This window comes from Somniosus microcephalus, chromosome 21 (assembly GCF_052327205.1).
Source record: "Somniosus microcephalus isolate GS21.2 chromosome 21, FLI_Smic_1.0, whole genome shotgun sequence".
Lineage (NCBI taxonomy): Eukaryota > Metazoa > Chordata > Chondrichthyes > Squaliformes > Somniosidae > Somniosus > Somniosus microcephalus.
In genome coordinates, this window is record NC_141007.1 from 35691863 (window position 1) to 35705098 (window position 13236).

A 13236-nucleotide genomic window follows, 5' to 3' on the forward strand; every position below is an offset into this window, starting at 1 on the left:
ATCACAGAAACCCCACAGTGCAGATAGAGGCCATTTCGGCCCATCGAGCCTGCACCGACACATATCCCACCCGATCCCTGTAACCCCTACACCAACACATATCCCACCCTATCCCCGTAACCTCACGTATTTAATCCCCCTAACACTAAGGGTCAATTTATCATAGCCAATCAACCTAACCCGCACATCTTTGGACTGTGGGAGGAAACCGACGCAAACACGGGGAGAATGTGCAAACTCCACACAGGCAGTCACCCGAGGCCGGATTTGAACCCGGGTCCCTGGCGCTGTGAGGCAACAGTGCTAACCACTATGCCACCGTGCTGCCCTTTCAGCAACTTATCACCCAAAAATTTAAAAACCAAAACATGCAAGACGAACAGATGCCCTGCTTGTGGTAAACCACTGTTTGTATTCCACTGTGTACATGCCTCGGCTGACTCCTCCCACAAGTCCTAGTATAAAGGTGACTGCTCCCCAGCCCTTTGTATTTCTGGACCGGTCGACCACTCGAGGCAGACCTTCATTCTTTTGTTAATAAAAGCCTTTAGTTACTCTTCTAACTCTCAGTCTTTTATAAGTAATTGATAGCGCATCAATTTTATTAACAAAATTTTTATAATGGAGAAGATCCTCACACCAGCATGCCTGGACTTAGATCATCGGGAGGCGGACTCATCCACCAAGTTTACTCACTGGCTTAAGTGTTTCGAAAAATTCCTGACCGCCTCCGCAGCAATCAAATCGGACGAGGACAAACTGGATGTCCTGACCTCCAAAGTGAACCACCGAGTGTACTCGGTCATCCAAGACGCGACCTCGTACGCGGACGCTATCAAGCTCCTCAAGGACCAGTACACGCGCCCAGTGAACGAAGTGTACGCCAGGCACCTTCTGGGGAGTCGTAAACAACAACCTGGGGAATCGACCGTGGAATACCTTCAGGCACTGTCTGTGCTTGGCCGGGCCTGTGGTTGTAAGGATGTAAAGGCCGCCGTGTACACAGAGGAACTTATCCGGGACGCTTTTGTAGCGGGCCACAGATCCAATTACACCCGACAGCGACTGTTGGAGCAGAGTGACCTCGACCGCAACAAGGCCTCTGAACTCGCACTATCATTGGATGCAGCCTACCCGGGCATGGATGCCTACTCCTCTGCACCGTGGACGCCGCGGGGAATGACAGCCTGGGACACGGTAGGACCGCCTCATAGCGCCGTGCCACCCCAGCCACGGCCCAACTACCGCAGCAGTGTCCCAAGGCCAGGCAGCAGTGTCCCAAGGCCAGACAGCAGTGCCCCAAGGCCAGAAATGCTACTTCTGTGGCCAGGCAAAACACCCCAGAGCGCGCTGCCCGGCGAAAAACGCGATCTGCTCGGGCTGCGGGAAGAAGGGACACTACGCTAACGTCTGCAGGGCCAAAGCCACCCCGAACCCCAGCAGCGCCGCGTGTGGGCCATGCGGGCCGCCATCTTGGGCCTCCCCAGCCATGTGCGAACCACCGGTACAGCAGCCATTTTGGACGCCTCCAGCCACATGGAGATCATGGACGCCGCCATCTTGGACGACAGCCGGAACGCAGCAGGCCCCCAACACCGCCTCATCTGATACCCGCAGCGACACACCGACCCCTACGCTGGCATCCGTTACACTGGACCAAGCGAGACCGCACCAGCTGGCCAGTTCCACAATGGACATTAAGGTAAATGGCCACGATACAATCTGCCTTTTTGACTCTGGGAGCACGGAGAGCTTCATCCACCCCGACATGGTGCGGCGTTGCTCTCTCCCAGTCCTGCCTGCGCACCAGCGGATTTCTATGGCCTCCGAGTCCCAGTCGGCGGACATCGGCGGCTACTGCGTAGTGACACTCGTAGTAGACGGGACCGTGTACGATCATTTTAAACTTCTGGTCCTGCCCGACCTCTGCGCTGCCGTCCTGCTGGGGTTAGATTTTCAGTGCCACCTTAAAAGTGTTACGATGGCGTACGGTGGACCCCTACCCCCACTCACAGTCCGCAGCCAGCAGCTCCCAAATTGCCCGCCGCGCACCAGGTGCAACCTCTCCACACTCAAAGTCACCCCCCCCCAACTGTTTGCTAACCTCACCCCCGACTGTAAGCCCATCGCCACAAAGAGCAGGCGATACAGTGCCGGGGACAGGGTTTTCATTAAAACCGAAGTGGAGCGGCTCCTGAAGGAAGGGATTATTGAGGGCAGCACCAGCCCCTGGCGAGCCCAGGTTGTGGTCGTTAAGACCGACGAGAAGCAGCGCCTGGTCATCGACTACAGCCAGACAATAAATCGCTACACCCTGCTGGACGCCTACCCACTCCCCCGCATAGCTGATATGGTCAACCAGATCGCGCAGTACCGCGTCTTCTCGACCATTGACCTGAAATCAGCGTACCACCAGCTCCCTATCCGCCCTGAGGACCGCCAGTATACTGCCTTTGAGGCAAACGGCCGCCTCTACCACTTCCTTAGGGTTCCCTTTGGCGTCACCAACGGGGTCTCCGTCTTCCAAAGGGAGATGGACCGGATGGTAGATCAAAATGCGTTGCAGGCCACTTTCCCATATCTGGACAATGTGACCATCTGCGGCCGTGACTTGCAGGACCATGACGCAAACCTTGAAAAATTCCTCCGCACCGCCCAACTCCTGAACCTGACATATAACAAGGAGAAGTGCATATTCCGCACAAACCGCCTCGCCATCCTTGGCTGTGTTGTGGAACACGGAGTCATCGGCCCCGACCCCGACCGGATGCGTCCCCTTATGGAACTCCCACTGCCCCACTGCCTCAAGGCCCTGAAGAGGTGCCTAGGGTTTTTCTCCTATTATGCCCAGTGGGTCCCCTACTATGCGGACAAGGCCCATCCGCTGATCAAGTCCACCTCTTTTCCCTTGACGGCAGAGGCCCGCTTAGCCTTCCACCGTATCAAGGAAGACATTGCCAAAGCCACCATGCACGCAGTGGACGAATTCATCCCCTTCCAGGTGGAAAGCGACGCGTCCGACTTTGCCCTGGCCGCTACCCTCAATCAGGCGGGGAGACCAGTGGCCTTCTTTTCACGAACCCTCCAAGGCCCGGAGACCAGACACTCCGCTGTTGAGAAGGAGGCCCAGGCGATTGTGGAGGCTGTGCGTCATTGGAGGCACTACCTGGCCGGAAAACGATTTACCCTGCTCACTGACCAACGTTCAGTTGCTTTCATGTTTAACAACAAGCAGAGGGGCAAAATCAAAAATGACAAGATCTTGAGGTGGAGAATCGAACTTTCCACCTACAATTACGAGATCTTGTACCGGCCCGGGAAGCTCAATGAACCCCCGGATGCGCTATCGCGTGGCACCTGCGCCAGCGCGCAGATCGATAGACTGCGGGCCCTCCACAATGACCTCTGCCACCCGGGGGTCACCAGGTTCTTCCACTTCATCAAGGCCCGCAACCTGCCTTACTCTATTGAGGAGGTCAGGACCATGACCAGGAACTGCCAAGTCTGCGCTGAGTGCAAACCGCACTTTTATAGACCGGACAGGGCCCACCTGATAAAAGCCACTCGCCCCTTCGAGCGCCTGAGCGTTGATTTTAAAGGGCCTCTCCCCTCCTCCGACCGCAATGTGTACTTCCTCAATATTATTGATGAGTACTCCCGTTTCCCGTTCGCCATCCCCTGCCCGGACATGACCAGTGCCACGGTCATTAAATGTCTGAACGACCTCTTCACCCTGTTCGGTTTCCCCAGCTATATCCATAGCGACCGGGGCTCATCGTTTATGAGCGACGAACTCCGTCAGTACCTGCTAACTAGGGGTATTGCCACAAGCAGGACCACCAGTTACAACCCCCGGGGGAACGGACAGGTGGAAAGAGAAAATGCGACAGTTTGGAAGGCCGCCCTGCTAGCCTTAAAGTCTAGGGGCCTTCCAACCTCCCGCTGGCAGGATGTGCTCCCCGATGCGCCCCACTCTACTCGGTCACTGCTCTGCACTGCCACTAACGCCACCCCTCATGAGAAAATGTTTGTCTTCCCAAGGAAGTCCACATCGGGGACATCGCTACCGCCATGGCTGACGTCCCCAGGGCCGGTCCTACTGAGAAGGCACGTGAGGACCCATAAAACGGACCCCCTGGTCAAGAGGGTCGACCTCCTCCACGCCAACCCCCAGTATGCTTACATTGCATACCCGGACGGGCGGGAGGACACAGTCTCCATAAGAGACCTTGCACCCTCGGGGGCCGCAGTAACCCACTACTCACTACCACCCCCCCCCCCCCCACGATCCGATATCCAGCCCCAGCAGACGGCAGGCCTGGGCCCCGCGACCCGCTCGACATCTACAAGGACGACACGCCTGTGCCACAGCCTACGCAGGACTCGACGCCGGAAGCTCCACTACCCCTGCCGTCGCCACGCCGATCACAGCGGCAGACAAGACCTCCGGAGAGACTCCAATACACTAACTTTTAATACACTTCACCCCGCCGGACTCAATTTTAAACAAGGGGTGAATGTGGTAAACCACTGTTTGTATTCCACTGTGTACATGCCTGGACATGCCTCGGCTGACTCCTCCCACAAGTCCTAGTATAAAGGTGACTGCTCCCCAGCCCTTTGTATTTCTGGACCGGTCGACCACTCGAGGCAGACCTTCATTCTTTTGTTAATAAAAGCCTTTAGTTACTCTCTTAACTCTCAGTCTTTTATAAGTAATTGATAGCGCATCACTGCTACAGCAGAATTTGGCCCAATTTTTGTACTGCTACAGTACAGTTGTCATTTTAGCTGCCTGGCCAGGAACTTGCAAAACTATTTGAGTGGAAATGGGTGTTTCTTTGTCAGTTGAGTTCAATATTGAACTTTTGACAGAGTTGGAAATTCAACATTCTTCACCTATGGGCCAGACCCAAATATTTATTTTTAACTTTATACCCAGATAAACAACCTGTTCATTTCATATTTCGCATATTTGTAACTAATAGGCTTCCCATAACATAAACTGAATAAAATGGAAAGCTATGCTTGGTGTTCTAGAAATACAAAAAAACCACAGCTGTTATATTTGCATTCGCCTATTGCTGAATAAGTACTACAAGTCTATTATACAAGTTAAAACATGTTGCTTTATTACCAAAGAAGAACCAAGTGTTTCTTTAAAACATCAAGTTTAATTTAAAACCTCCAAGTTTCATTTTGTAATGGGGCAATGGAAGATTGAGGCAATCTTTCAGTGTAATGCAAAGCCTCTTCTACTTGAAAGACTTTGGGTCGTGGAGGAGATATTTTTTCTTTATATATCCAATATCTGAGAAAATGTATTGCAAGTACAGAGAGATAGAAAGTGTTTTTTTTTTTGAGGAGGTGGAGTGATGATGACAGATTTGAAAGGGTAGGGAACAGTACCTGAGGAGAGTATACAATGTCAGCTAGTTAGAAAAGGAAGCTGGGTGATGAGAAGTTGAAAAAAAGGAAAGCATTTATGAAGTGCCGTTCACAACCTCAGGACGTCGCAAAGTGCTTTTACAGCCAACAAAGTACTTTTGCAGTGTAATTATTGTTCTAAGGTAGGAAACATGGCAGCTAATATGCGCACAGCAAGGTCCCACAAACAGCAACGTGGTAATGACAATCTGTTTCTTAGTGATGTTGGTTGAAGGATAAATATTGTCCAAGACACCAGGGAGAACTCCTGCTCTTCTTCAGCCTAGATTTTGTGCTTAAATCTCGAGTGGGAGCTGAACCCACAACCTCTGACTCACAAGTGAGAGTGCTACCTCGAAGCCACATCTGACACCTATTAAATGAGGTGAACAGAGCAGGATTTTTGTGTCTTATGGTTGATATAAGATTAAATAGGATGTGAGGGGAGTTAGAAGAGAAACTAGGTGCGAGTTCAGGGATAGGGCAGGCAGAAGCCCCATGGGTAGGTTTGGCTTGTTGGGCAAAGGGCAGGGAGAAGTGCGGCAGAGGCAGGTGAACACATGATCTATCTTAGTGACGAAGAAGTCCATGAACTCCTCACATTTGTTGTTGGAGGGGAGGGTGAAAAGGGCAGGGGAGATTCATTTATGGAGACGATTGGTACTGGAGAAGAGATGATCCTGGAGTAGTGGGTGGTTATGGCAGAGTAGAGTAATGCTCAATAGCGCTTGATGTGGTCCAGCCTGATCTTGCGCCAGATATGCTCAAGAACCTTGAGATATAACACAGTCAAGCTTTCGCTGGGATTCCAGTGTCACGATCCTGATATGGTAATGCATAATTCTCAAAGTGTGGGGTTGGGGGAGAGAAATAAAATACATCTTTGTTCCCCTCATTTCCTAATCTGCCATTTCTAAACCAGTTGCTGTTTCCTACTTCATTCTAATGACATGCTGCTGCCTTGTACAGTACAAATGAGAACCAGTAGCAGTACTGTGGATTCTTAAAAAATTTACATTTAATTATTTTAGAAAGAATGTGAAGAAGCACTATATTTGTGATACACCACATGCATAAGTGTTTCATTTCCGATCTGCACATGAAAATTACCTACTTTTCAATACACAAAGCAGTGACTGGCATTAACAGACATTTATAGTGTCATAAATTAATTGCTGCAGCATGTCGACTGTTGTAAGCACTAAGTTTACGTGCGTTTTATAATGCTCTCTTACTCTATAGTTGATTCAAGCACAGAACTCAATGGTTTTTATTTATATCTGGAATGGTACAAGAGGCTACAAAAGTTTTTGGTTGGGTTACGGCCTGAAAACGTTGAGAACCACTGGGAATTAGGCAAAGAGACAGCAGTGGCAGACTACCTGGTAGCTAACAATGTTGTTACGGGTGGATAAGTTATGTAGGCTGCCTCCAAGCCAACCAGCCCACTGCTGAGTTCATGATTTTATAAGCAGTTTGACCACAAAGCCTATGACAGTGTTTTAGGGTTGATAACCACCTTTGCTTGCCAGGTATTTCGAAAGGCCCTTAAAACTAAGCTGCTATCACAGTATTCAACTAAAAAGTCTTGCATCTCAAATTATCTTGGTGGATTCTGCTTTGGTGGAAACCTTACATACAGGAAACTCTCGATTTACCGGCACCTAAATAACCAGAAATCTCTGTTAACCGGCAAAATTCAGGAGTAGGTTCAGGTAAGTTTTACTTCATATTAGTGGCCGTTCCTGGATCTGTGGCTGTGTAACTGGGGTTCCTGCACCTGTTGCTAAGCAACAGGGACGCCTGGCTCTTGTGGCCGGGGTTCCTGCACCTGTTGCTAAGCAACAGGGACGCCTGGATCTTGTGGTCGGGGTTCCTGCACCTGTTGCTAAGCGACAGGGAAGCCTGGATTTGTTGCGGTGTACGGAGCTCTCGTACCTTTTACTATACCTCTCTGTAATCCGGACTTTTTGATAAACCGGCACCACGCCGGGCCCGTCGGTACCGGATAAAAAAGAGTTTCCTGTAGTTAATATCGATAATGTGTATAGTATTCATAGCCGTCATTAACCATGTAACAATTTTCTAACCTCCTCCATTCTGGACTTTGTACTTCACGCATAATACATGCTGTCCTACACTTTACACACACCACTTCATGCTCCATTCTATTTTGCCATGCAGTGTTTTTTAATATAATTGTTGGGACTCTTCACAGAAAACAGTATTTGCCACAATCGCATAATACATTGACCCAGAAATTCCGTTCGCAGCCCTCCCACGATTTGGAAAAATCTCCGCCTGGACCAGAGGGCTCCCGGGAGGCGCAGAATTCTGTTGCTGTGCCTCTTCAAACTGCCGGTGTGCAGGGCCTGCGTATCCCAGAGGCGCATGTAGTTCGCAGCGTCCCTGGGATCACGTGGGCCATGGGGAGCCAATCAGAGCAGGGAATCTCCATTCATAGATTTGACAGGAAGACCTATCAAATCTATGAATAAAGATCAGCCTCAAAACATAAGTAGAACTTCAAAAAAAAAAATTTTTAATCACATTTTTAAAATGACTATAAATTACATAAATTAACTATTTGAAAAAAATAATTAAAGTTTTTAATGGGGCTAAAAATAAACTTACCTTTCTTTAAAGTATTTTAAAATGATAAATTACTTTCTTCAACTCTTAGCCTGGTAAAAGCAGGCCTTGCGCCTGCTTTTCTCGGCGCAGCTGTTTCCGACTTACCTGGACTGAAGCAACTGTGGGGGAAAAACGGAAATTTCAGCCGTACGCGCTGCCTATCCGGCGCAGGCGTTTGACCTGTCGAGCTGTTTCTTCACAGAACAGAAGTTCCAGTTTCCAGCGCATGCGCAGTGCATGCTTAAAACCGGCACTTCCGTTGGCCCTACGGGTGAGTACACAGCGCGTACACACCCATAGGGAACGGAATTTCTGGGCCATTATATTTCACAATAGAAATGAGTTGTGACATGTAAATATTAATATAATAGCAAAATACTGCGGATGCTGGAAATCTGAAATTCAACAGAAAATGCTGCCTGGCCTGCTGATTATTTCCAGCATTGTCTGTTGTTATTGTAAATATTAATGTTGGCTATGACAGCATAGTACAAACAAACAAAAAAAATTTACATTGAAAATTAGCCTGACTTTGAGAGATTGAAATTTATGCCAGCAGTTTTACCCAATCTTGAGATCAGGATCAGGGCAGCACGGTGGCATAGTGGTTAGCAGTGTTGCCTCACAGCGCCAGGGACCCGGGTTCAAATCTGGCCTCAGGTGACTGTGTGGAGTTTGCACATTCTCCCCGTGTTTGCGTGGGTTTCCTCCGGGTGCTCCGGTTTCCTCCCACAGTCCAAAGATGTGCGGGTTAGGTTGATTGGCTATGATAAATTGACCCTTCGTGTTTGGGGGATTAAATACGTGGGGTTACGGGGATAGAGTGGGATATGTGTTGGTGTAGGGGTTATGGGGATCGGGTGGGATATGTGTCGGTGCAGGCTCGATGGGCCGAATGGCCTCTATCTGCACTGTGGGGTTTCTGTGATTCTGTGATGATTTTCTTTAAAAAGGTGGAAAAAGTCTTGTACATGATCAGCTTGAATATTGTGATATTCAGTTATAAATCCTTCTGATTAGGTGGGATTGTTACCAAGATGTATTTGTTGTTTGCATACGGTTTTGTGTGTATTTTTAAAGAATTGCCTACCGGTGGGAAGCTTTAATTTTCACTGAAACGAATTATCTTGTCGCTAGGTGTTTCTCCAAAAATGTGATTCCTGGAAATAATTGTTTCTTAACTATAACAAACAGGCTTGAAAAGCATTATCTAATTCATAATTTTTTTTTTACGTTTCTCTTTAGTTCCTTGGTGATAACAGCAGTATTTGACCGGAATGTTAACTGTCGAAGGGCTGCCTCGGTAAGTATTTAGCACAAGTCACGTTACAGTGGCATACATGAATGATGCTACCTGCTGTTTATAGAGGATGACTAATCTATCTCACCTCATTATATTTCATTTTATATTATTAACTCAATGTAACCTAATGTTGGACTAGAATATGGAACATAATTGGCAACATTGCAGTAAAATGACATTGAATAGTTTTCACTGACTTTATGGACAAGGCTATCATTTGAATGACATCACAAAATCGAGGGCATCGCATCCATCCAGAGAATACACTGCATCAAATCAAAGGCAGTTGTTTTTTGAATCAGGTAATTTAGAAGAACCTAAATGCTTTGAAATCATTTTAAAGCTAACATTAGAGTGCGCAAGCTAAACAAAACAACTGATGATGGCCGATTTCTAATCCGATCTAATGGAATGTTCATTACAGAGGTTCTAAGCGGATCCCCATGCTTAGCCCACATGTTTCAAACTGGCTTACTGTCTTCCCCTCCATAGTGTAAACTAAGCTGTTCTACAAGAACTGTATTTCAGTTACTTTAAATGGATTAGTTAACACAGCACCCAGAGAAATTTTATATGGACACATCTGTTACAATTTCACCACAGAATACTGTCAATTAATTTTTTGGGGCATTCTATAGCTGCTTAATAAAAGCAGGAGTGGAGAATGCAGTGTTAAATAGGAAACACAAAGTTTACTTGAGACTTTCCAGATTTTATTTACATACCGTAACAAATGTTTAATTAGTCTTGTTTGTCTAATTCAGTACAATTCCTATTGAATGTGGCTTTCATTCTGTACTTTTTTTTTTCTTCTGGTGCAATACCGCAGGTCAAGTTTATCCTGTTAATCCACTGGTGCCTGTTGTAGTTTCAGCTCCACCTTAATGAAACTCATTTCCTAATCCATGATTCTTCTGAGTGCCCTGGTTGCTATAGGTAATGCTTGGAAAAGCATGAATCATAGCCAGGTTTAGCAGCTGTTCCAGTTTTAAATGATTACTTAAAAACCCATACGAGTATGTGTGTGCCTGTGTCTGTCTGTACATAAAGGTAATTATACACCATGCTGTAGGTCTTACAATTTATTGAAATTCATTTACCGAATGGTCTGGATCTCACAGTTTCAATGTTCCCATCCCTGTGGGGATTCCTGTATATTACAGGATTTTGACTCTAAATACAAGAAAGAGGGTGGGAGGTTATTTTTGCCTGATCTGCTTCTCCACCCAGCTTCTGCTCAATTTGTCTCCCATATTGATTATATGGTAAAAATAGGCGGATTCTACATGGAAGGGCAGGCTGGGCCAGTTTCACCTCCCAGTGACATTCCATATCTCCTCCTGTGAGAGCAGAATCCAGTAGATGATTATGAAGGGACAGGTAGGCAGACAGATTGAAAGAACACAAGGAACAATGAATGCAAACAGTGATGGAGATGGGGAAGTGAGAGAATCAAAGAAGGAAATGGTAGAAGAGGAAGAAAGGTAATGCAGTAAACAAAAGGAAATAAAAGATAATACATTTTACAGCACAAGCTCATATAAACATGAATGCTGTATGCAGTTGAACACGATATCAAAGAAAGGTATGAAAACAACTTTATTGCTTCTGTTTTTTTCTTAGTGCTTTGATAAGCATATATATATCTCTATATATACACACAGGATAATATGCAGAGAATAATACCAAATAGAAACACGAGGCATAAGTTTGCTCTATGGGAGAAGAGAAATCATAATATGGGAATACAGTTACTCATGAGCTTGAATTATAACTTACTCGGTTTAGTCCATTAATGTCCTAGAAACTTTTGACTGGAATTAGAATATTTTTGAGCAAAGGTGTATTTGTGAGTTTGATTGTTTTGCTTGCCAAATCGGTGTGACCTAGTTTACCTTTTAATTACTTGTGTCATCAGTATACTATAGGCCAATAAGAAAGGGGATAGTTAATATGATTGTACAGTGATGTTTTCTAATAATAGTTTTCCATTTTATTTGACCAAAGCAAAATTTAAATACCTTAAGGTTTGTACTGCCACAAGGTTTTCACATGGAAACGCAAGATGCAAGTGACAGAGCAGCCCAACCCCCTGTTTGATGGCTTCTGAAGTTGCATTAGGCACTTGCATGTAGGGTTGCTCTGTGTGCTACACCATGGTATCATCCACTTAAATCAGCATTGCAGCATGCCCAGAAGGAGGTGCACCCAGGTTTCAGGCCACAGCTCACCATTACTGTCACTGCATATGCCTGCCCTATGCTGAATGGTAACTGTAGATGTCCTTGCACCAGATAGCACTGAACAGCATCTGCCTGTCTGTTGACACAGCCCCTGAGAAGACAGTTGCCCATGGTCATTGACAAGTAGGTGTGCCAGGGCTTGAAAAAAATGGGTCGTTGCAATTTGAAAGGTGCAGCCAATCAAGCAACAATTACTCTTAATCTCCTTGGTATGTTTTATTTCATGCAGTGCCACTGAAAGCATGACTTATTGTGAGTGGGGTGTTTGAGGAAATTTCCAACATTATGGTTAGTTTAGGTATTCACATATTTTAGTAGCGGGGCTGCTGTCCCAGCTTCCTTTGAGAACAGGAGCCTCCACCAGCATCAAGAATCTGTCAGAGAGGTATTTTCACCTCCATCTGCAGATGCGGGTACCGATGGATGGTCATGGAGAATCTCTTGTAGTCTGACCTACCTGGCTGTTCTCTTCCAGACAAGTCAGATCAGGCGGTACAGGTGAGGAAAGTCTAGGCTGTAATGTTTAACTTCTCTGAAGAAGTTTATTACAGCTCCTGTTTGTGGTGACATGATTTTCTCATTGCATTCTCCCCATGTCTATAGGTTGGACTAGTTTACGAACAAGATTGTTCAACTTGATAGACTTATTGTTGCTTATCATAGAAATATATAATTCTGTTTGTAAAGTACTGAGATAGATCTACAGTATTAAACGAATGTTTATTATGACTTCATTGATACATTGTTATATACATTGTTTTTCTAATACTTTTTTACTTCAGGCTGCTTTCCAGGAGAACGTTGGAAGACAGGTACTGTTATTTCACATATGCCATATATAGCTTAAAATATTGTAAACGATTGATAAATAAATGTGTTAAAAATATTTCACGGTATATAGGAATATTGTTATGAGGAGATGGGAGCCATTTGTACCTAAGGGTTTGTCAAATCACCAAACCTGGAAACCATGGACCCAAAATTCCTTGGGGGCTGCGCTGGAAAATGGCAGAGACCCAGTTGCACCAGGTCTCAGCGGTTTCTGGATGTTTCTACTTACCTTGTGGGTGGAACCTCAGCCTGGACCTTATAAGGCAAATGTTGTTGGGGGTAGAGTCGCGGCATGGACTCCCTATGCTGGGAGATCTTGCTCCATGAGGCTAAATTGGGACCCAACGTATCTCTGGCCTTCTCCGTCATCCGGAATTTTTAATCAGCCGGCACCATCCAGGTCCCGTCGGTGCCGTATTCCAAAGAGTTTCCTGTAATAATTTCTTTAAGTTCCTCATTCTCGCCACACCTTTGGCTTTCTCATATTTCTGGGAGGTTTTTTGTGTCTTCCTCCGTGAAGGCAGAAACAAAGTATTTATTTAATTTCTCTGCCATTTACCTTCGCCAGTCTTTTCCTTCTCACATACCTATAGAAACGTTCACAATCCGTTTTTATATTTGTTGCTAGTTTGTGCTCATATTCCATTTTCCCTTTCTTCAATCAGTTTCTTGGTCCCCCTTTGATTTCTAAAAAGATCCTAATCCTCAGGCTGACCGCTTTTTCTGCCAACTTTATAAGCTTCCTCCTTTGACTTAATGCTAACTTTAATTTATTTTGTTAGCCATGGTTGGATCACT

General features: G+C 46.1%; 1 protein-coding gene across 1 annotated transcript in view; it reads left to right on the forward strand.

Moving 5' to 3' along the window:
- The window catches only part of tbcd (tubulin folding cofactor D), a 354778-nt gene that overhangs the window by 184381 nt on the left and 157161 nt on the right, over positions 1 to 13236 (forward strand). Inside the window, exons 15-16 of the mRNA XM_085963427.1 lie at positions 9307 to 9364; positions 12390 to 12419. Coding sequence (XP_085819553.1) covers positions 9307 to 9364; positions 12390 to 12419 — 88 coding nt within the window. The remainder of the gene's footprint in view (positions 1 to 9306; positions 9365 to 12389; positions 12420 to 13236) is intronic.